This window comes from Haliaeetus albicilla, chromosome 4 (genome assembly GCF_947461875.1).
Source record: "Haliaeetus albicilla chromosome 4, bHalAlb1.1, whole genome shotgun sequence".
Classification (NCBI taxonomy): Eukaryota; Metazoa; Chordata; class Aves; order Accipitriformes; family Accipitridae; genus Haliaeetus; species Haliaeetus albicilla.
Genome location: NC_091486.1, coordinates 38,814,163 through 38,838,650, shown reverse-complemented (window position 1 = coordinate 38,838,650; position 24,488 = coordinate 38,814,163). Strand labels below are relative to the sequence as shown.

Sequence of the window (24,488 nt, the reverse complement as noted above, 5' to 3'; positions counted from 1 at the left end):
TTCACAAAGCAGTCCTGATCCTCTGGGACACCCATACTACAAACTTATTAGATCACGCCTATGCTATACAACAGTCCCAAACGAAGTTTATCTTTAGGGGAAAGCCAGTGCACAAACTACAGGATGTTTCACTTTAAGATTGACTCTCAGCTTAGATGTGAATGTGAGATTGGTCGTTCCAAATTCCAAAGGGAACAAACAGCATGTGAGCATGCTTGAAGGAGAACAAACACATGTTTCCTACTCAAATCAGAGCCATCGCTGAATTCACAGCTCTAATAATTTCACTAGGCCTGGGGCACAGTGGTAGCCTTTTCTCTGATGGCTGTCCCCTTACCTTGACATTACCACCGCCAGGTACGTGGTGGGCATTTTCCAGTGAACCAACTTTAGCCTGAGCTTTTTCTTTGAAATCCAGTTTCACACTCTCAATTTTCACACGCCCACCTCCTACACAGAAAAAGGAAATACAGATTAAGAGGCTGGAAAAGCTCAGGAGAAAGTCTGACCTGAGGCACACAGGTGCATTCACATTACTTCCCTTTTAGTTGAGTTCTAATGATTTTAGAGAAGCACAGAACACCATGCTGCATGTTCAATAAAATATAAAATCTTCAACACATATTCAAACTGTAAGCATGTGCTACAGCCCTATTGATTTTCATGGGATTTAAGCACACACTTATTTAGTTAAGTATTTTGCTGACTTCAGTCTGCATTTCAGTATCTTATCAAACTGACATTATGCCACAGCAGCATCCTTCTGCATTACTTTTTTATGTCCTCTCTAAATTAGGTGGTCCCATATCTTTATGTCTTTATATATTTAGTTAAGTAGAGTTAAGAATATTAGTTTTATTACCAAAGTTATTTACTTTCTCTTGGACTATAAAAGAGAATGGCATCATTCATGATTTCTCCTTCACATAACAGGATTAGGTCTTTGCTTTGTCCCACATCCCAGAAATTCCTACAATACCTGGCTTGTGGTGGATATTCTTGAGGGAGCCACATTTGGAAGTCACATGACTCAAGTCGATCTTCTTGGTTACGATTTGCACCTGTCAAAAGCGCGCACACACACACACGTTACAGGCAAGAAAAGAATAAAAAGCCAAGCCCTGCAGAGGAAGAGCCAAAGCCTCCACAAACCACTGGAAAAGGAGAGATGGTTAGTAGAAAACAGACCATACCACAAAGGAGGAAACACCTGGATTAATACAGCAAGCTTCCTTCACACCTAGGGAAATGACAGAGCTGGGTTAAGCTTTACTATTAGCAAAACAAAGAGGAGGACAAAGCAGATCAGCTTGTGGATTCTTTCTAAAATGTTTCTGAGCCTCCTCTCAGGGTGGATGCTCCAAAGCCCTTCATGCAGCAGGACCCATCCCGTTTGCTTCTGCTCTTGAACGCGCATCCTGGCAACTAAGAATATTTCGGTAACTTTTTTTTTTCTCTACCATCTCTTTCACATTTTTCTGCATCTAAATATGGTAGGCATTTCATGACAATCCTCTATGGAGAGTCTGACAAATCTACAAATGTGACTCCTGCACCTGTACCTGAGCTGGTTGGTGTTCAGCCAGCCGGCTCGGTGGTGCTTACCGGATGGCAGTGGCACCGCTCTGCTCAGCCAGGCAGCAGCACAGGCACCCTCCCTCCTGCTGCTCTGTGCCCTGCTGCCAGCCACATTACCATGACTGCTCTGAGCCCAGCTCAGGAACAACCACAGAGTGACAGTCCTGCATTGCTGCACTTCCAAGCAGCTCCCAGAATGTGGCCCGCAATCACAGTGACTGTGTTAGCAGGTCTTAAAAAGTTGCAGCCCCTCCAGGCCAGACAGGAGCTCCAGGATGACTGCAGTGCCACTGGTTTGCTCATATCACCAGCAATGACTTAAGCCAGCACTGGTGGCTGTACTGAATCTGTTTGGATCGGACGTACCCACACCATCAGCTCTTCCATCTGAGGGGAGATAATTTCCATCAAGGGGATCCATAGCCACCTTAAGTTATTCCAGTGTAACTGCTAGAACTGACAGGTGTCTGGTCGAACCCTGAGCAACCTCAGTTTGTTATACTGGAATAATGCTGTGGCATTAGCACTCAGCACAATGGCTGATCACACCCTCTCTCTGAGCTTTCTTTGTTCTTATGTTTCATTTTTCTTCTTCCTCTCTGATGAATGCACGTAACTGAAAGGTTAGCTGAGGAAGGGCTGATGCACTGGAAGATGCCCAGCTGCGAGGCTGGAGTCTCACTGTGAGCTGCAATCTCCGGAAATTACTTTCCTGGGCTGCTCCCATGAAACGCACAGAACCATTTTGCCTCACACTGGACTTTCACTGTCAGCACCCTTGGGCATTTAGACATAACCCTTCTTTTCTCATTTCCTTTTCCTGTCCAAGTTCTGGAAATGTGTTGTGCTCCGTGGAGAAAGATCAGGAGGCCACCACTGCATACACGTGGCTCACACAACTACCAGACTAGACTCACATGTGAAATAGTAGTGAGAAGGAAAGTAGTGCTCAGAGGAAGGGAGACAGAGGGGTCTGGCTGTGCAAGGTGGGTCACCACAGTGGAGATGCCTGTTCACAGGGTGTCTGTACTACTTACATTTCCTCCCCCTGCAGAGTGTTTGATGTTATCTCTGGAACCACATCGGGATTGAATATCGCTAAAATCGATCTTCTTGTTTAAAATCCTAACCTAAAAGGAATCGGAGGTAACTTACTATATACCATACGCATGCTCCATCAGGGTGCAGGACAAGGGAGCTAGGGTAATTTTGCCTCTTGCTGTGACTCCTTCTGATACTTGTATTGAAATGTGAGAAAGTAAACCACACCAATCTCTATGCTTAGTATGTTAACACAGCATATGTAAATACGCTATGCTGTTCTTTTTCTACCTCACAAAGTGGTGGTGAAATACAAAGGGCAAAGTTTTTGTACTGGGAGATATGAGAGGTGGCTTTTCCCTGAAAAGCTCAAAGAACTCCTTGCTTGCCTGGACTGGATGTAGTCCTTGGACAGCCTGTCCTAGACTCTCTTGAGTGATGGCCAGTGTTTCTGCTGGCCACAACGAGAAGATGGAAACCTCTTTCCCACAGCTCAGCACTCCAGCCTTTGATGCAGAAATCCAAGATCCAGCCAGCTCAGGCATGGGTTGAAATCCTGAGGTATTTCACCCCTCCTTCTGCCATACAGCTGTAACAGCAGCCACATTCATAGAACAGACCTCAGAGTGAAAGGGGACTGGCAAAATTAATTAAACTAAAGTCAGAGCTCTCTACTGCTCTCTCTTTTTACTGTCATCTACTAAAGGGCAGTGCAGAAAACAACACCATCTGGAAACCTACAGCTGCAATCACTGCTTCTTGGTTTCTGGTGCTGGCCATAAAGTTGGTCACAACACCTTTCTGGTGCTAGCAGCACTGTGCTTCTCCCCTGTGCTCTTTGTTTCTGGCAGAACAAGTACCCGACTTTCCCTTGATGGTGCCAGCCTCCCTTACAGATGCCAGGAGCCCGCATTTTTTCTGTGTCACCTTAGCCATGGATGCACTGCAGGCATATGACAGTGCCTGGAGGTGAACTCTGTGAAGGGCAGGCCATGCTGTCTTGTACTGGACCCCCATGTCACAGCAGTTCCTCCACCTGGCAGAACTCAGGTGCCACCAATGATTGTCCTCCCAGGGAACGATGTGCTGCTGGCTGGCACTTACCAGTAGGCACGGACAACTGGGTGCAAGGTACACACCTGAGTGACACCACTTCAGACTTCTTTCTGAGCAAGGGCAGGGGACTGTGCTCACCAGTATTAGGCTTTTCAGGTGTGTGAGAAGGCGTTTCTGGCCAAGGCTGCACCTGCCTTCTTTGCACCAGGAGCTCTTACTCAAAGAGTGCCATCTGTGCAGTATATTCTTTCTCTGGGTTAAATATGAAGTCTTTACTCAAATGTTATGTTGGATTTTATTTATCTCTATGTTATTAATACACAATATGAATTTGCACTCTTTCCTGTACAGAAAGCCACAGAATTTGGGGCATTATCTATTAATTTTGCTTATTGGCACTTGTAGAGCCTTCACTGACATATTACTTAGCACAATCCTGTTGGCTGCTGTTGTAGGTAAACCTACAGTGACTAACTGATACTGAGATAAGAGAGACAGAAAGATACACCAGGGTACCTTATTGCAGCTTCTTACCACTCCAGGAACACAAATCAGCTGCAAACCAGCTGAAGCAGTCAGTGGGAGACAGAAGAACCCTCTGCAGTTTCTGCTTCCTGGCTTCAGGTCCCCAGACTGCCCCAGGCTCCCTGACAAATCTGAGACAAATCACTCCTTGTGTGCCTCAGCTTTCCAAACTAGGAAAAGAAAGTTTGCCCCTTATAGGGATATCAGATATTGCAGCTCTTGGCTCCTGCAGTGGGGATAATGTCACATTTAGATAACAAGTTGTATCCTCTAGCACTGAACACCTGGAGCACACCCTTGACTTAAGCCCAGTAAACTCCGAGAAGAAATTTTCAGAAGGTCACACTTGCAGCTAATGTGAAGAATTTCTTCACAGCAAGCTGTTTCATGAGTCCCCCTCATTACCTATAATGTAATCACTACATCAGCCAAACCATTAGGATGTTAAGTGTTCTCTCACTTTAATTGGTAAAGATCTGTGGTGATGGCATGCTCAGTAATAAGGCTGATAGCACCAGAAAACTCCACAACTGGCAGGTCACCTTCAGAAGGGCATCTTCAGTAAGGAAACTGATTTCTATCTGTCTCCCTCCTATCTGCTTAATCCATCCGAGTAAACCAATGTACACTGAAACACAAAAGCAAATGCCTTTGGAGTTTTATGCTTGTGCTTTTCCTCAATATACTATTTGTTTAAAAATGTACCCCAGTACTATACAAGACAGGTGTCACATCAATTACAGAAACACACGTCAGATGTGCAGTCAGATCTGGCTCCCAGAGGGCTTCAGGCCAGACACAATTGGGCAAAACAGAAAGCCATCCTAGCACTTTCTGAGCACATTTCTCTCAGCAATGGATCAGCAGCACCCCTCAGCAATAGCCACAGGGATGCATTTGCTCTGAAAATGCTGACTTAGCAGTCATGACAAGACCTCAGCACTGTGCACTGGGGGCCTGTAGCTTAAAATGGAGGCAAAGCAAGGTGATAAGTTCAGAGGGTGCCTTTGATCAAGTGCCTAAAGGTTGATTTGCACCCAGAAGTCTGACAGTTTATAAGTCTCATGGCCCATGGACCTGGCTAGCAGATATGTAAAGGACCAATCATCTCAATTATCCTCTCTGTCTCACTGGGTGAAATGTGTCCCTGTGGAGAGGGGCCAGCAGGAGACCTATGTATCATTTATGTCCTATGCTGAGGGCTGAAGTGAGCTGAGTGATGTGGCTGTGTTGTGCTGGTCATCTGGCATGGGGAGGAACTGCACTGATCCAGGTTTTCCCTGATGATCTGTTTCTCCTTTTCCTGGAATAGATCAATATCCCTGCACTTATTTAAATCATGACTGCCCTCTATAACTAAGTGTTCCACAAACTAATGGCACCTTGTTTCCTATAGATTAAAGCTTTAAAGTGCTTAATCCCTCCATCCTATATTCTTCAGCAAGCCCTATCCCCTCTTGCCAGCAAGTATCTCCCAAGCTTTCTCCTAGGTCTGCTAGACTGGGTAAATAGAAGCCAATACACAACCGGCCAGCTGTTTGTTGTCTCTGATTCTGGAGAAGGGCTGAGTTATCACTGCCTTTACCCCAATGACAGTATTATGCTAAGTCTCTGTTTCGTACCCAGTCAACAACTATCACCCAACTTGGAAGGACTGCCTGCCTTTCTAATCACTGCTCCCTTGCCAGCCAGCACTGTTGAAATTGCCAGCTAGCCAGCATGACTGCAAGAGCTTTGTTTCCTTTGAGAAATCAGACTGTAAACACAAGAGGGAGAGTGCCAGAGAGGGACAGGAACTATTTAGGCTAAAGAGAGACTTTGGCTTGCAAACAAAGAATGTAAACTGACTGTGAATTATTTGAAGCTGGAATCTGGAGGGACATTTGTAACTATCAGAGCAGGGAGGCTCTGCAACTGCGTCCCAAGGGAACAGAGCTACAACAAGAAAATGGTAAACTTTTATGATAGCACTTGATGAAAGGAATTAGATGATGCAGCTGCCTGCAAGAGAGACAGCATGAACACCGTGACTCACCAGGAAGGTCTCTGTGTTCCTGAATGTGTATGTACATCTTGTGTGGGGGTGGAGGTGTGGTAGGGATGTACATATATGTACTTCAATTGTGCTGCACATTAAATGAAAGATCAAGCCCGCTCATACTCTCATTCAGAAAAGGGAACATTTTAGTCTGTGGCAGAAACAGGACTGCTTTCTATTCACACCCACTAAACATCCCAACAAGATAATGTCCTGACAGAGTCCCTCATAACCCTTGTGCTGACCTGCCCATCTGAAATGGGTACATTCTTTTCTGATCTGGTGCTCATTTGCCCAGATTTGCCCAGATGCTGGGACAGGGCCTGGAAGTCAGTATTTTGATCAGGACCAAGCTGAGGTTCCTCAGCATTTGTCATATCCACATGAAGTTAAACCACAGTGGAAAAATTAAGCCTTACAAACAATGCTGGGTTTATTCCACAAAACCACATTGCCCAAGGAAAAACTGGCTTCTGTCTAAAGCCCCAAGAGTCTGACAGACCTTCCCCCCCAACTCTGTCCTCTGATGACTCCTCAGCAATGGTCCAGAATTGAAGGCCAGGGCAGACTGTGTGCCAATGTGCACACAGTATAGCCTCACTGACTCACACTACTTTTAGGTAGTCCCCAGCAGGTATCAGACATGGTGCTCCAAAACCTTCTGTGCTGTTTGAATGCTATCTGTCAAAGTACTGGGAGATGCAGGGCATTTATGGGTAGCCTGCTAGGAAACCAACTGTTGAAGGTATTTTTCTCAAGAGTTCATGTAGATGAGGCATATATTGATCTACAATCAGCAGGGTAAACTAACTCCCTTCCTACATATAGTGGCCCAGGTGGCAATCTAAACAGGAAGGGGCTGTGGTCCAAGGGCAACATCTACACTAGACCAGAGGGGATGATTTTGGGTTAAGCTGGCTGACATGAGGAGAAGAGACAGGCTAGCAATACCTGTGAATCTCCCAGTTAGATATATGCCTCTCTAAGACTGTTCACAGAAAGTGAATTTGGATTTCAAAGTCTCTATGTACAACAGTCTCCAGTCCAGGGGCCTCGAGCAGGCCCCTCCTCTGTCAGTACTGCACCACTGGGTTCAAGATGAGCAGAAATTTGTAGAAACACTGAATGCAAGGCAGAGAAATGCAAGAGAGAATTCCATTCAGTTGTGCCTCACTGCTAAAGACAACATCGATGACTGAAAACTGTTTATGAAAGAGAAAGAATTATGTTCCATTGCTGCCTAGAATCATTCAGTTCCGCTGCTTTTCACAACAAGAGGGAAAGCCCCTAACTTACCAGCATCTGGGCAGAGAATCCATGAACAGCTTCCCTCCTGTGGTATACTACACTGGTACACACCAAAACAAAGATACTCGAAGAACAAAAATTGTGATGCTGATGAAATTACAGGCTCTGAATATACTCTCTGAGAAGCTGATGGTTTATGTTATCCCTGCCTTGCAATTATGGCCTCTGAGAAGCTCTGCCACAAACACTCTGCCTAAAGCATTTAAAAATACTCTAACTTGGCTCCACTTGCTGTTTGAACATGCTGTGGGGCTGTGATATTGGGAAAAGCTCCCAGACTCCTAACAACTTATCAAAAAGGGCAGGTTCCTCCTACTTACCACAGCATCACAGTAATTTGACAGAGCTACCTCCCAGGAACTAGACATTATTTCAGTGTTTGGTCTCCTGGTTAACACAGGGATTGAGCGAGACAAGAATTGGTTTGAATAAGGTTAAGGTTAAAACCTGATTAGAATCAAGAGGCAGTTCTAAGTGCTTCCAAATCTATATGCTGCCAAGGACAGGTGATACTACAGTCTTCATGCTCCTGACAGAGGCTACAGGTAGAGGAAAGGGAGGGGGGAGGGTATTTATTTGGCCTAGCAAAGTCCTTGAAGAGAAAGACTGTGCCTCAGACTTTCACATCTACAGAGCTTGCAATCATCATCAGCTTTTGCACTCCTGAAATTACTGCTGTCCTAGTTTCAGCTGGGATAGAGTTAATTGTCTTCCTAGCAGCTGGTACAGTGCTATGTTTTGAGTTCAGTATGAGAAGAATGTTGATAACACTGATGTTTTCAGTTGTTGCTAAGTAGTGTTTAGACTAAAGTCAAGGATTTTTCAGCTTCTCAAGCCCAGCCAGCGAGAAAGCTGGAGGGGCACAAGAAGTTGGCACAGGACACAGCCAGGGCACCTGACCCAAACTGGCCAATGGTGTATTCCATACCATGGGATGTCCCATCTAGTTTAGGAACTGGGGGGAATGGGGGTGGGGAATCGCCGCTTGGGGACTATCTGGGTGTCGATCGGCGGGTGGTGAGCAATTGCACTGTGCGTCATTTGTACATTCTAATCCTTTTATTATTGCTGTTGTCATTTTATTAGTGTTATCATTATTAGTTTCTTCTTTTCTGTTCTATTAAACCATTCTTATCTCAACCCATGGGTTTTGCTTCTTTTCCCGATTTTCTTCCCCATCCCACTGGGTGGCAGGGGCGAGTGAGTGAGCGGCTGCGTGGTGCTTAGCTGCTGGCGGGGTTAAACCACGACAACTGGATACAAACGCTAGTGAAGCTGCCAGCCTACAAGCTAGTGAGATTCAAAATAAAAGGCTGTGCTGGACATAGCATAGGCAAAATAATGTACCATGCTCATCTTGCTCTTAGTAAAGGGTGAACAGGACAGGTTCATTTCTGACTTTTAATAACGTACTCAGAGGCAGACACTAAGCATGTAATATTTCAGCCTGAACACTTAAACTGTGAAACAATTACAAACAATTGAAAATAGGTACTTTCAATGAGAAGTATCAGTAAAATACATGTCTTGCAATCAGCCATGTCTTTAATACTTGCATAGGACGACAATGGCTCATTTACAAGCTTCTTTCTACCTATTTGCAAATCACTGTATTCATCTAATTAATACGGTGGCCACAATGAACTAGGCATGAGAAACACTGAGAGGTTTTGCATAATTGTGCTGGGAAATAAAAAGTGGAATGACCATTTTCCATGCCAAAGAGTTTACAGTCAAGAGACAACAGCTGAATTTAACAGATAACTCAAGGAAGTGCAAGATCCACGTCAGATGAACACGTGTTCTGTAATCAGACTCCTCTCTAAATTTGGGGAGATGATCAAAAGAATGGTAAAAGAGATTGAAGCAGATTCACACACACCAAATAAATGAGATCCTAGGAGCTCAATTAATTCAGCCAAAACACAGGATCCTTGTTTTAGTACTCCCTTAAAAAAAAACCAAAAAAACAAAAAAACACACAAAAAAAACCCAAACCAGTTTTTGCTAAACTATGGAGTTTGATACTTAAATTTTAGACACAACAGTCCCTACTTATGGAAAGAGTACTAATAGCTTCAAATATCAAGTGTTGAGCATCAAGTATCACAGTTTTCAAATCAGTTTCCTTATCTTTAAGAAGGGATGAGTTTTGAGTCGCTATGTCTGGATTTTCTTGAGGTTCCAGCATAATGGAGAAAATTAGGTTGTTCAGTTCAAGTTCAAAAAAATCCCTTGTGTTTATCTCTTCATGAAAGCTGGCGCTCCCAGAGATCAGCAGCTATGTCCCTTAGCATCTCTTTTTATTGTTCAAATCCAAACTTCCAAGATGAAAACTAAGGTTTTTATCCTTTTCTTTCCTGCCCTTTCCCATCTAGCAAAATAAACTCTTTCTCACCTTTCTGTGCAAGACAGAACACTATTATATGACCAAACAGTTTATGTATCGCCTGAACACTTTTCCCAAAAGAACAACCTTCCCCATTTTATTGCCAAAATCTAGACTAGTTAGAGCTCAGCTGAAAATGCCTCCCCTGCTGAACTTGCTGCTGGGATGACTCAGACTTTCACAGGAATTTGTGTCCTGGTAGTTTCAAGTTACTCTAGAAAAAAGCTTCTCCCCTTGATGTTAATGAGAGACCAACAATGTATGGTACGTCATGGCCGGGCTTTGTCTCCTCTAACATTAGCCTGCTAAGAGTTGAAAACTGGTCACTTAAGCTGCCACTTGTAGTCGCTGGAAAGATACTGAATCCTCCAGAAAGTGATACCTTCAACTCTAACTAGACAGATCGAACACACCCCATTCGACTGGCAGAAATCAACACACTGCTGCTAACTGCCTTCAAAAGAGGGAGAAGTACCGGCTTATGGCTACTGTAGTCGTTGGAAGATTTGTTAGTGGCTAGAGCCCCATCAGACAGCTTGTGACCCTCCTGATTGTGGTTCACAGTTTGTCCTCAATGAGCATCATGCACATTTTATAGATGGTTGAGGCAGAGCAGTGATGTTACTCTGTCTCAGCTACATAGAAAGTGAATGTCAGCTCTGGATAGAAAGTCCTAACTCCCTGCTCATTTCTACCAACAAAACACCTTTCCTCAAAGAAACTTTCCGAAACTTGCTAGAGCCTGGCTTCAATTTTCTAAAATATGAGTCAGGAAGAAGATCTTGCTTTTTATCCAGAATAATTCAAGGCTTAACTGTACAGACTGTACTCCGGCAAGCCTTCCATTAAATGAGTACAGTCTGAACACAGGAGCTGCAAGATGTTATTTCTGTACAACCTGCAATGATCAGCCAAAATACTAAATTTCAAAAACTTAAAAATCATGGTTTTGAGCCGCGACAGAGTTTTGAAGGTGTGCCTGAAACTCCTAATTTTACTTTGCATTTGTAGATTTGCAATTAACAAGGGGTGAATTAGTTTCTAATTTTCAGTCTAGAACAAATCCCTTCAAATGTCTTGCAAATCCACAAAACCGGGAATGTATAAAGAAAACAAAAGCAGACTGACAGAGATGAATTTATCTTACAGTTGTGAACTGTTGACTTAGTAAATGCACAAACTTATTCCAATTAATGCAGCTAACAGTGTGGAAACAATTGCCTCCCAGTCTCTCATTAGCTAAGTACTTTAACAACAGCCGCGTTACAATGTCAATCCACATTTTCCTATACAGCTGCCTCCTGTGGCTCTGGCTGGGGAAAGCACCAAACCTTGAACCTTATAAGCTCACTTATGTTCATCACTGTCCTGAGCAGGGACATTCTCTTAACTTGGGCCAAAGTGGTTTTGGCTCAACTATGCTGCAGATCACAATGGACTGGAGAAAAAGTGCATGATGTGCCAGAAGGAGATGGGAGACAGAATGGGACCCAGCAACAGCTCAGATTGCACTTTTTGTTAGGCCTATATTCTCCACTATCTTTTAGGACACTCTTCATCAGCCAGTGCACCAATAGCATATAATCTAGTTATTCAGATTAATCTTTGGACAGTCATCAGTGTTCATAACGTGGTGCAAAGACATGTGAAACAAGAGGAAGAGGAGTTACAAGACGCCATCTCAAAGGGAACTTGCTGAATACCCTTTTGACCTGCAGTTCTCCCAGGAGGTGCTCAGCTCCGGTGTGCCACCAGACCTGTCTCTGCACTGACTCTGCATCCTGGCAGGCTGTAGCTGAGGCAGGGAGCACTTCAGAAGCCTACTTTTCTCTGCAGACTGGGTCGTAAACTGTGATGATGGGAGGGTGTGGGGGTGTGTTGTGGAGGAATCTCTCCTGCCATCCAAACTGATTTTGAAGCTAACAAATATTGTGCAAAGATGACGACAGATATCCATCCAGCCTCCTCTTCTGCCCAGCTCTGAGATGTCTTACCCTTCCCTGTGCCGGTCTATTTTATCATCTAATGCAGATGCCTGTTCTCCTTGCCAGCATTTTTGTGGGTTCTGGACTGGTTCTACTGAATAGTGGTGTCATCAATTTATTCAGACTTTGTGACCCATGACTAATTGCATTTTGTTTTCTACAGTTTAGGGAAGATGGTGAAGTTCTTCCTTCATCTTCCTAACTTCATTCTTCAACATGGCTTAGGTATTTAATTTTTCTATGTGTCATCTTACTTCTTACAAGGTGCCTGGCTGTTACTATAGTTAGTGATATTTTAAACCTTATGCATGGCATTCTAGTCTGTATAGCTCCATTCACTTTGATGAAGCTATGCTGATTCACATCCAGTGAAGTCCTCACCCATGGCTGAGATTTAAGGGGTACATTTTAAGATTAAATCAAAAGAAATCTAGGTCAGCTTTATCCTTGGTTGCTGGCCTATAATGCTTTGTAAATAGTCTGCCTGGTCAGTAATGAAAAGATTCAATTAGGGCACTTTGGTACTCCACTATGGTACAAACCACATCCATAGACAGGATTTCAAGAAGAAAAAAAATCCAAACAGAAAAGAAAAACCCCAGTTTTGGCATCTGAAACAGATTTCCAACCCTTTCCCCCAGCTCCCCCATGCTTCCCTTGGGCTGTCTGAGAAATAACAGATGCAAATGGGTTACTTTTGAAAGCAAAGCATTTCCTCCACAGCTGATGCAGTGCGAAAATCCATCTGAAGCCCAGCAGACATACCCATGAGCAAGTCGCCTCTGAGCTTTGCCAAGAATGATAAATTTCACCATACTCTACTATGAAGAGAAAACCAGACAACCACCTACTGGCTGCATCACAGAGCAGAGAAGCCCTCGTTTCTCCAGACTGCAGAATACCAATTAAGCACATCTCAAGCCATCTATTTCTAGTAGGAGCTTAATGCAGTGCAAAGTTAGCTTGCTTCTTCCCCTAGAAGCATGCTCTTCCTCGCCCCCCCACCCCATCAGATGGAGTGATTTCTCTCCTTTTCTTTGTTTCTGTGGCTGGCAAGTCAGAGCTGAAGTAAAATCAGTCTGCTGTCTGATGAGCTTTTGATGAAATTGAAAGCACTGCATTTCTTGATTTATTTAGCATTCAAACATCCCCTTCTTCTTCAGTTCTGCACCTCAGCCTCTGGCAGTTCCAGAGCGCGGCTGCTTTCTCTAGCACAGCTGTAAGCTAAGAAAAGACCTTGTGCTAGGTTCAGATATGCCTCTGGTGAAAGGATAGTCTGTCTCCAAATGACACTTTTGGGCTGCATATCTGTATTCCTTTAGTGATTTGCATGTCATGTTTACGTACTTAACTTGCCCAGATATATGCTGGCCTTTTGTTTGCTTGTTTGTCCTGTGGTTATTGCTATCAGCACTTCCAGTTCAGGTTATAAAACTTGAGCAGCTTTCTGTTTGTTTCATGTATCATCACTAAAAGCAGATAACAGCTCATTTCAGCCACTGTGATATTTGCCACCAGACGTTAAAGAAGTGTGCAGACACAAGGAAATGAAATTAGCTTTCATGTGTTCCTCTCACAGACTCTATAAAATTAAACTGCAGAAATTGGAAAAGAATTAATCCTAAAACCTCTTGTCTAGACTGAGCAACTATGGCATAAAGGAAACATAAAGGAAAAACTCAGTGAGTCTTAGCCCAACCCACAGCCCAGTGGCCATATACCACTGGGAATTAAAAAATGCTTTAGCTTCAGTGACATTATGTCCACCCAGCAGATTTCCCCTGTGATCCCCAAGAGTGAAACGCCAGCTGCTGTGTCATCCTTCACTAACCAGCAAAGACTCTGTGCAACTCTATAGAACTGCTAAGGAAATGTAGCTGTCTAGGCACAATTTGCTGTGGCCCCCGGTCTTGTATGGTTGTTACAGTCCACAGAGTAATAGGGAGGAGGAGGATAGGCTAACATGGTGCTGGTTTCAAGCCCCACGTCCAGCAGCTGGGCTTGTTATGAGGAATGCTAATCCAGATGCATAGTCTGAACTGGTGTTCCAAGCCTCCTGGAGCCCCTGTGCACCATGACCATCTGCTACACAACATGTCAAATGGGAGTTGAACTCCCATACAAAATAATTACACAGACACTTGTCAAAACAAATGCAGAAGAACCTTTGCTGAGGCATTATCTTCTTGACTTTATATAGTAACTGGCTACTGTCCAAATCCTAGAAAGCACTGAATGTGTTAATTTACCATGAAAAGGGGATCAATGCCTAAGAGATACCTTACTATGTAAAAGATGAGCCTGTTTTTTTTCCTCTGGAAGACCTGCAGTAGGCATAGGGTTGCAATGCTAAGTTTTGATCCAATTTATTATTTTTTTCTGAGACAGCATTAGGCAAACCTCACTGTTCTGTATGTTCCATTTTGAATTCCAAACTCAGATATAGGTATAGATATATAAAAGTATCTGATCTGGAAACACCATGCAACCCAGCTTTCTGGAATGTCTTGTTTTCAGGACAGCTGAATGGCCGCACATGTTATTCACCCTGATGTCCTGTCTCTGGAGGTAGTTGAGAAGTGAACCTTTCATAAAGCACTCACATTCCCACTGCTGTAATTCAGCAATCTCAGGGAAGTAAAAGGGAGCTGGGGGCACTGTGTGTTTTCATCATGGGGTTGTGTCCAGAATCAATATGAAATGCACAAGTACTTTTTACAAAAAATAAATCATCATAATTGTATACACCCACAAGACTGAGTTGTCCATATTTTTAGCATAAGTTTTGGTAAGCTATATTCTTTTTCCTCATTCAGCCTCTTTGTTTCTAAATAAAATAGGATTTCTTTCAGGTTATAAATGGTTTTATAACTCTTTAAACATGAATAGAATGGACCGCTTCATCCTGTAAGCTAGAACAACAGTTCTTCCAAACAGAAGGACAAACAAATTGCTCGGGCACGATTTTGGCTTGTAATGCCATCTGTGTTACCATTTCTGCATTGCCCAAAAATGAGAGAAGACTATTCCAGCTCTGACCATAGCTCTGCTTGGTAGGACATCAACCAGAGACTCTTCAGAGGAAGGCAGAAACACCATACCTCAGGAAGATTTATGGTACTTCCTGTTTGATCTTTCCTCAGTCCCCCAAACCGTCTGCTTAGCTTAAAAGCCTACATCTTTACTGTCCTTTCCAAAGTTTGGCAAGTTCTGTCTGTAGTAACAGGGTGTTTTGTTACCCTACACACATGTTCAGTCTCTAGCTGAAAGCAATCCTCATGACAATGCGCTTCATTGCATAATTCTGCAAGGTGTGAAACTATCTCTTTTTTTCACCTTTTAATTGCATCAACATGTCCCTGAATTCTTGTTCTTTCAGACAGTGAGAACTGAAAATCCCGATCTGCCTTCTTACACATCCACCTTTTCTTAGATTATGTATACTCTCCAGTTTATAAAATTTAAGCCCTGTTCCTGCTTATTCAAACCCTGCAGCAAGAAAAAACAGTTAAGTCTAGTATCTGTCCCCTCCCATCATCTTTAACTTGGGGTGGATTTACCAGGTTGGAGGCTGCAACCCTCATTAACGTCACCCAACACAATGCACATGTCACATAAAATGACACAGGAAAAGGTCATGGTACTGTGCAATCCTGCTAACATCTATCTAGGTTGAATTTGAACTTGCTTGAATTAAAACAAACCCCTTTCATTTGCTGGTACTGGTGAAGACTAAGTAAGCAGCAACTGCTGAGATACAGGCTGAAACAGATCTATGGCATGGAATACAAACTCTTGTTTGAAATTTTGCAGCTGATGTCAGTGAGACACTTAATTTTCTAGTGACAAAATACTTTCTGAAGATTGTCCTGGCCCCTGCCAATTAACATGATTTAAACAACCAATGCATATGGACAATAGAAGCAGCATTTGCAAGGCAACTCAAAATGGCTCCCATCCCGTACCTATCCCAAACGTGCACACATAAGACTAAATCACATATGGATGAACATAAGGAGTGGAATCCTTACCTGCCCCCCTTTAGGCTGGTATTTGATGTTATCTGTTGATCCAATTTTGGACCTGACGTTCTTGAGGTCAGGTAGAGGCTGATTAATAACTCGTAGCTGCTTTGGAGTGGCTGGAGATTTAGGAGGAGTGCGAATTATGGCAACTTTTTTCTCAGTAGGTACCAGTATGGCAGATTTGGGGGTCCCAGGAGTGTGTGGGGTTCTGGAGTAGCTGGGTGTCCCTGGAGTGCCTGGGGTACGGGAGGCATAGCTTGGTGGTGTCCCTGGCGTGATGGCAGTGGAGCCAGGAGTAGTGGGGGTAGAAGTCCCACTTTTTCCTGTTCTGCTACGAATTGGCTCTGATCCTACATGCAAGAAAAAAAACCCAGCATTAGACCCACAGAAATACAGCTCTTCTTTCCTCTGTACCTCCCAAGACTGCATCCCCGTGTGCCAAGCAAGATGATACAGCTCTAGGATGGCTGTGCTAGTGCTGGAACAGCAGACTGGATGTCTGTCTCCGTGTCTTACTTTGCTAATCAACCTGCCAGGAGTTAGCTTGTCACATATGGCTGAGCTGGTAAATTGCCCATATGGTGACTGAGTTCTCTGTGCTGTAACACAGGTGTGCTTCCCACAACACCTATGCTTCCTAAAAAGCTCGCTAAACAAGGCACAATATCACACTGATTTCCATTTTGGGGAAAGAACAAGAAGCACGCTGGGAATCTAACCTCTGGGACTTGATCCGACAACCTGACTAGCCAGTAAGAATGTTGTCACTAATTTCAATGGATTTAGGCATTAAACTAGAGAGTGGGAAAAATTCTGACTGTAATCCTGAAATTAAGGCTCTGAGTGCCTGCCTGCTGCTGGTCACCTGCCACTGCTGGTAATCTGGTGTCTGCAGCTGAACCCTGGCTGATCATTCAGCTGATGAACAAGTCATAGCTCCGTTCTGTGGATGGGCAGATGTACCTCACATTCAGTTGCTATTTTTCATTAGCTCAGTGAAAGAAAGCAACTACAGAAGGCAACCTTGATTAAAAGTCATATTCTAGTTACATTGGCATGCCAGCTAAAAATAAATAAATAAATACTGTAACATTTTGTAGCTGCTCCATTCAGTGTTTACGGCATTGCTGGTCCTTTTCACTGAGCACAAGAATCAGTTTAGTTGTGGCACTGTGCTTTCTGCAGCCAGCTCTGCTCGTAACTCTCAAATGCAAATAAACAGAACCCAAGATATCTCCATATGCTGCTTAAAGCAAAGGTTCAATGAGAATACTCAGGGAGAAGAAGACCAAACCAAACCCCAAAGCCTGGGAACCCCAATGCCAAATGGGTGTGTATATGTTTTGACCTTTAAATTGTTCAGGAATTATAAATCCAATGGGCCTCTCTAGAGCGTCCAGTGGGAGTAGTCAAAATCTTATTTAAACTATTTGTTAGTCATTCTGTTTATGTAATGGTGGTGGACCAAACCCAACACACTGCTGCCCCTGGGGTCCAGGAGAAACTCTTTGCTCTACATGACTTGTTAGACAGACTGAACATACTCCACTCTCACCTCCAGTTTCCCTGAATGGTTTCTTTCTTTCCAAAACAACCCTACACCAGAACCTTCTCACTATACCAGCTGAGACAAAAAGGGAATTTTTTTTTTTCCCAGCTCCTTGCAGCTTTGGTATATTTATTTTTCATTCCCCAGCCCTTCACCACATTGGCAAATGCTCAACGGCCTCTCACTCCTAGTCAGCAGAATGGGCTGCTGTGCCAGCTGGGGGTCACTCTGCTTACAAAGGATCTCTGTTTTACCCTTGGAGCATCACCCAAGAATTTCAAAGGAGTTTTTTTGTAGAATTTAATAATCTACTTCCCTTAAGCTGTCTTTAAAGGGGCTGAAATGAGTTTCTAAAGAGAGAAACCAGTGCAATTCCTATTGGAAAGCAGGGAGCCTCATCCAGGTTCTGAGGCCTGGGCTGAATGCAAATCTAGTGAACAGTTCTGGCAGTATTTGGTGAAATTCTCTTTGTCCTGTAATTTCTTTTGGCTTGTGATTTGATAACACTGGTCCTCATAAAATGACCTTGCTGGTTTACTATCATAACTTCCCCCAATGAGTCATTCCGCTAGCTAACATCTCAATTCTCAGCAGAGTTTTTACCCTAGGATTAGAGTACAGGGAGATCGTTACTGTGAAACAGCAAATCAATGACTGTAACTATTAGGTTCACTTTTCCAAGATCCATCAGAATATTTTATGTTGCCTGCTTCAGGTTTGTCTTGTGCTTCTTGCTGCCGTTTGTAAATGCCCTGTATCAAATACCTTACCCAGCTCTGAGCATCCTGCAAAGGCATTTTCTAGTATCAGTGATTACTCTGAACCGCAGTCCTAGCTCTGGGCATTGCAGAGTATAGAAAGGGTGCATCTTGTCCCTGGTTTCAAGCCCTTGCTGCTCAGGACTTGGTACCTGAACAAAAACAGTTTGTGGGGCTCCGATTTCCAACAGCATACCCCAGACCCACCCCTCTGTGTAAAAGGTAGGGACACATGATGCTATGGCAATGTGACAAATCTATGGGAGACACCCACAGCAGTAGGAGAGGATTAATATGCAAAAAACATACGGGTAGTCCGTCGTACTGAAGAGGAAAGAGAAGCTGTGAGGGAGAGAGAGTTCTCCTCTCTGTCTCGGTCTCCTGATACACCTCGTCGAGGAGGAAGGATAGAGGAAGGTCTTGGTAGAGAGGAACGCTTTTCGGGACTCTTGCTTACTCCATCCTAATAGTAGCAAAATAAAAATGGAAGGTTTAGTTTTCAAAACTCACTCTCTGGGCTGTGATTTTTCTCAACCTATATACAGAGGGGGAAACCTCATCCTATGGGCCCAGTTTACTATTCACACAGGAACCTGTGGGGATCTAGCCACCTCCCATGCTCTGCTTAGCTCCCTGGTGCTTCTTTACTGCATCAAAACACCCAACAGTCATCTTCTGGGCTACTTAAGACAGATACAGATACTCTTGGATCTAAAGATGGATGGATTCCACATTTGGTTCTTAATAAGGAACAAGTGGGTTTTAGTGCAAGTTGAAAGTAAAAGAATTCTCTGGAGCTCAGATGTGAAATTCTTATGTGAATTTACCTGCAAAGTAACTGCAATACTGGTGCCCAGCATACACCCCACACTGTATTGTTAGGTGATGTGTGATTTTTGCATTTTCAAAAACTAACCTGTAATTTTTTTATGGAGAAAAATTTTTAGCTACAGCTTATTTTTTTCAGTGGAGGACTATTAATCCTGGTGTCTTATTTGTTCCATATTCATCTTTTTACTTTTTGAAATCAGCAGATACCTTCTTATTACCATGGTTAGAGCAATGGACATGTATGTTAGAATACTTTTGAACTTATGGGATAGGCAGCCAAAGACAGTCTTGCATAAGCAGATAGTCCTCCCAAAGACAAATGTGATGATGGTCCCAACCAATAAAAGACACACCAAGCATGGTGTTACACAGAAAATAGTAGTCAATAGTGAAAACAGTTTTTAAATGGGGATAGTCATCAACTCAGCATCAAGTAGATTTGAAACACAAGTGAAATGTAAACATGGGGAAGCTAGGATGGACTGCCAAACATCTCTTTAAATTTATACTGCAACTTTTTCAGTATGGTCCCATGCATAGACCAAATTTGGTTCCTAGAGCATTTGGTTTCCACCCTTATTGCTGGTGATTAGAAATCCCTCCTACACTGGGGATTGAATTTGATTTCAGAGAATATTAACTGGTTGAAAATTACATTTTTTTAAACTTGGAAGGCAAATTAGTATTGCTGTTCTTTGCCACTTACCCATGTGCAAATGGGTGCAACTTCTTAGCAGTCAATGAAACAGCATCCATGTCATCAATAGAAAGAAGATACGTCCTTCTAGTTATAACTTATTTCACTTACGTTTCCTCTGGAGAATCTCCTTTGTTTTTATCCATTTTGTAGCACAAATCTTGTAGCCTGCTAATCAGTTTTCCTGCCACTGGATCTAAGTAATCCCACGTAAGCTTTGCAGAGAGTTACTCAAATTCAGTGGGTAGAGAATGTGATTCATGGAGTCCACCTACACATCTCCAAGCTAACTCTCTCTCTAGCAACTCTGCTACCTTACCTTAGCATCTGACTTTGAGTAGGACAAGCAGTCTCTTGGGCCTGCTGAGGAGGGCCGTACATAATAACTGTCTGTATCGAGAAAAGTGGCCCTTTTAGTAGTTAATGAGCAAGCTGAGGTGGGTCTTGGAGGAAGCAATGACTTTGCTCTAGACTTTGAGGCAGGAATCTTTGACAAAGAGGTAGTCTAGTCATGAGAAAACAAACAAAAGAAAACACAACATGAAGATGGACAAAAGGAAAATACATGCAACATGGACCAAAAAAAAAAAAAAAAGCCAAGCTATGAATTAATACTTTTCCTGTGTCTGGTAATGGTGTCTGTGCAGTTCTGACATGCGTAAACGTTTCAGTTCTGTGTTGTTTGACTGAAAGCATCTGGGTCTGGACAGAGTTACTGATCCTAGGAAGTGCCTTTTTCTGCAGATGCTATTTTTGTCTTGTGTTAATAGGACAAAACTGGTGCCAGGTACAGCATTTAACGGGTACAGCTGCTGGCTGGCTGCATTAGAAGCAAGTGCAAAACTACAGGAGCACCAAGAGATCCTAGTCCTTTAAAACTAAGTTGTGCATTTGAAATACATCCCTTCAAGCTACAGTCAAGAATAAAACAGTGGGGAATCTTAAAAGCAAAGTTACACCAGTATTCCCGCAATGGCAGAAGGACAAGACAGTATTGCTTCTTGTGCCACTGTGTACACACAAAATCCCTAATGTATGCCAAACACTGTAGTCTGTGCATTTGGTGTCACTCTATAGAAATTCATAAATTTATATTGACTATGTGGAGTCCTGGGAAACCTGTAAATGGTTGAAAGGCTGACATGATATGTCATTGTGATCAGATACTTGTCTGATTCTGAATAATGGTAATACCCATTGAAAGAACAATCAAACACCAGTAGGACAGATTGAAAGTTCTTTGTTGACACTTAGGAGCACCTAACTGCTTTGCAAAAAGGAATCTCCTTGAAAGAGAACAGGGCTACTTGCTCAAGCAACATTTTTTTTTCTCCCATGGGTATAACCGATACTACAAAGAACAATTGCAAGGCTGTTATCTTGGCAATGTAGGCCTGATTCTCTCTGTATTCATACAAGCATGAAGTTACACACAGGAGCAATGGGCCTGTAATTATGGGACTCGGTATAGAGCTTTAGCTATGAAAAATCTGGCATTTGATCTAAGTTAGTCACTTAGACTTTCTCAATGTTCAGAAAAGATGTACGAGTTGCTCCTTAAGTTGTCTTTATTAGAAAATGAGAAAAGAATGGGTTGTCCAGCCCTGACAGGCACCTGGCTTAGGCTACACACCTAGCCTACAGAAAACTGAGGCTGGTGTGCTGAATGTCATCCATGACATCATCAACATGATTAACAGTTGCAGAACTGTGTAACAAAGAATTCCAGTCGTACAACACAGCTGAGAGGACTTCTATTGGATATCATCATCCATACCAAATAGCAAGACAAGAAATTAGTTCAAAGGATGGAAGTGCTTTACTAGCAAGAATATATTCCTAGAATGAGTTTTGCAACATATTTATGTCTCTTTCTTTTAATACTTATTTCACTGTCAGAATAAACAGAATAAAAAAATCTGAGTAACTATTCTACACAGAAACTGTACAATATGTGTTTCTGTCACATCAAAGGCTTCTTCAGACTTTGACTGATTTGTCATAGTTCAATTTATGGGTCCCATCCACTTGTGAAACTTTGGGCCATGTTTACAAATCCACTAAGGTGTTCATTGATGCTGAAACTCTGTGGAAGCAGGGTATCTGTGTTGGGTGGCTCCAAGAAACAGACATTCTGCGAACACCTTTCACCCAGTTTTCTGAACTTGAGATATAACTAAGTACGCACAGTTTGAGGCCCAAATGTTCATTCAGTGGTTTTTGCCTTTTTCAACTTCCAGACCACGCAAAATATTTCCCCCAGTGAGACTGGAAGACTTACAGATTAAGATTTTAGGCACAATGTAGAGACCTCGTCCTCTTCACTCATCTTGCATACAGCGTCCTCCGTCAATATGCACATCTAACAGGGATGCTAAAGATGGAGGAGACTGAGATCTTTCAATGGAACAGTTGGGAAAAGGCATGACCTTGAACTAAGGCACTGCTCTGAGATTATCACAGTCTAGATTGCCTCGGTGTTATTTAGGGAACAAGGCATTTTTAGCATCAGTAATAGCAGCAGAATCTGGCCCAACCAGATTTCAGTGACATGCTCAAGGCTGGTAGAGCAAGCAAAGAAACCAAATGTCTCAATCCCTGCCTGTGCTTTACCCAGAAAACTATTCTTATTCTCTGTTAGCAATATATTACCTTTGACATCTGTTATAATTCCTGTTGCTGGAAGTGTCAGCTGTCCACAGGACAAAGATCTACGTAACCCTGTCTAAGACTCAGGGATTGCTGAAGTTGGGATGCAGAAACCTCACTTTATTTCAGAGGCATTCCTAACACATGACCGATGTTCTCATCATCTTGCTACTGCAGGTACACAGCTCCTTCCAGCAGATGGAACTGCTTAGCCTTTCCTGAACTTGCTCTGCAAAGCAGTATGTAAACTGTAGCTTGAAGATGGATAACAAAACTGACCGGGTTGGATGATCATTACCAATGGAGAGGAAAAGGTTGCACTTAAAGGATATAAAAGCTGAAAATGAGGAAGAAACACAGCAAGAAAAAGGGAGAGGTCTTTATAAAAGCAGAGGTGAAGCCAAAGCGCAGAAGAGAAAATGTCCAAGAGTTGCATGACTGTGACAATCAGAGAAGTGAAGCAGCAGGGAGAGAAAGTAAGCAGGAGACAGACTTCTGATCTTTGCTATAATGTAAGGGACAGGAATAAGAAAGGTATGTAGAAAGCAGATAATTTCAGAGAATGGTTTTGCAGCATTTTTACTTAGAGCACTCCGTGAACACAGATGACTCTGAAAATGGGCTAGTATTGACATCTCTTGCGTAAGTGTTGATCATCTCCCCAGAAAAGACAGTAATAAACCATACTGTTGACTCAGACCAGAAACCTGTCTAGATATTTCTTACTGTACTAGTAAAGAAGGTCTGTCAGTTTCCCAGTTATGAGCTGAAATGGGTCACACCTGAAAAACCACATGAAATCCAAGAATCCATGGCTGAATTCAGATCTAAATTTCACAGCTCCTCCATAGCCTCCAATCAGTTATGCTGCTATCATCATTAACAATTTCTTACGATTCATAAATAATGTGTAGCACTTTATGAGACAGAGATTTTTGTTCCCCAAAGAACCAACAATCTGGTTAGACACATGAAACAAATCAGCCATGGAATATATTAGGAAATTTAGAGGAATCCTAAGGAACTTTTTCATTGTTAATGATGGCTAACTGACAAAGTATTGTTGTGCTGCAGATGTGAATTAGCATGTGGCAATGTCATATAAGAATAGTTGCATAGGGGATAGTGAAAAGAGGTTGGTTTCCAGGGTATTTTGGAGTGATCGACAGGAAGAGCGTAGGGTCAGCATGGTAGCAGGGTGGAGAGGCACTGCAGTATTTGCCGAAGGAAACTCAGCAGAGGAGTGCCAGACACAGGGAGCACAGCAGGCCGCAGAGCAGCTGAAGGCAGGGCACGGAACCATTGGGTTAAAACACACACAGAAATCAGCAGTCCAGGAAATGGCCATCAGAAAGCACTTAATTGCATATAAAATGCTACTGGCCAATAAATTCTACACAGCCATGACCTCTGCAGAACGTATGGCTATGTAATGGTGCATCAGAAGACATCCGGTGAGTCCTGGGGGAGGGTTTCTGCCTACATAGCAATCGAGCAAGGTGGCAGTATGAGTCGGGTGCTGTAGAAAGGGCCAGGGTACACAGTTTATCCCAAAGGATGACCTGGCTCAAAATGCTGAACAACATCCAACTCCTGCAGTTTGGAGTCTGTGTGCCCCTTGTGGATTTGCAAACTGTCATCATCTACTACCCGGGACTGTAATTCAGAGGTTATTCAGGAAAGGTGGTTTTAATTACCCTTTAAAATGAATAATGAATATGGCAAACAAATTCTAAATGGTACACAAATTTTAAATGGAACACACAATTACTTACTGAATTAACACAAAAAGATCTGAAATAAGGACTAAAGGAGATTATAAAGATGAACAGTAAGATCATTTTACTCACTGAGAGTTTTTCCTTTGCTTGTTTAAATACACCAGGAGCCTGGTTTGTTTCACCACCTGCTGCTGAGAGACCCAAAGAAAGACTTGATAGTTAAAAAAAATAATAATAAGCATTTCCACTTAGTACACTTGATAGAACAATTAAATGCCTTAGAACTACTGTGCAACGCAATTACTTTGTGAATTACTCTCAGTGAACTGTATACAGAA

The 24,488-nt window shown here is 42.8% G+C and overlaps 1 protein-coding gene across 50 annotated transcripts in view; it reads right to left on the bottom strand.

Moving 5' to 3' along the window:
* Window positions 1-24,488, bottom strand: part of MAP2 (microtubule associated protein 2) — a 249,859-nt gene that overhangs the window by 4,511 nt on the left and 220,860 nt on the right. For 24 of the 50 annotated variants that reach the window (XM_069781951.1, XM_069781956.1, XM_069781958.1 and 21 more), the window contains 7 exons: window positions 24,280-24,341; window positions 20,100-20,285; window positions 18,562-18,715; window positions 15,952-16,295; window positions 2,616-2,708; window positions 980-1,061; window positions 338-450 (listed from right to left, as the gene is read on the bottom strand). In XM_069781951.1, the coding sequence (XP_069638052.1) occupies window positions 338-450; window positions 980-1,061; window positions 2,616-2,708; window positions 15,952-16,295; window positions 18,562-18,715; window positions 20,100-20,285; window positions 24,280-24,341 (1,034 nt within the window). The remainder of the gene's footprint in view (window positions 1-337; window positions 451-979; window positions 1,062-2,615; window positions 2,709-15,951; window positions 16,296-18,561; window positions 18,716-20,099; window positions 20,286-24,279; window positions 24,342-24,488) is intronic. The other 26 variants (XM_069781979.1, XM_069781981.1, XM_069781998.1 and 23 more) reach the window with 6 other exon arrangements.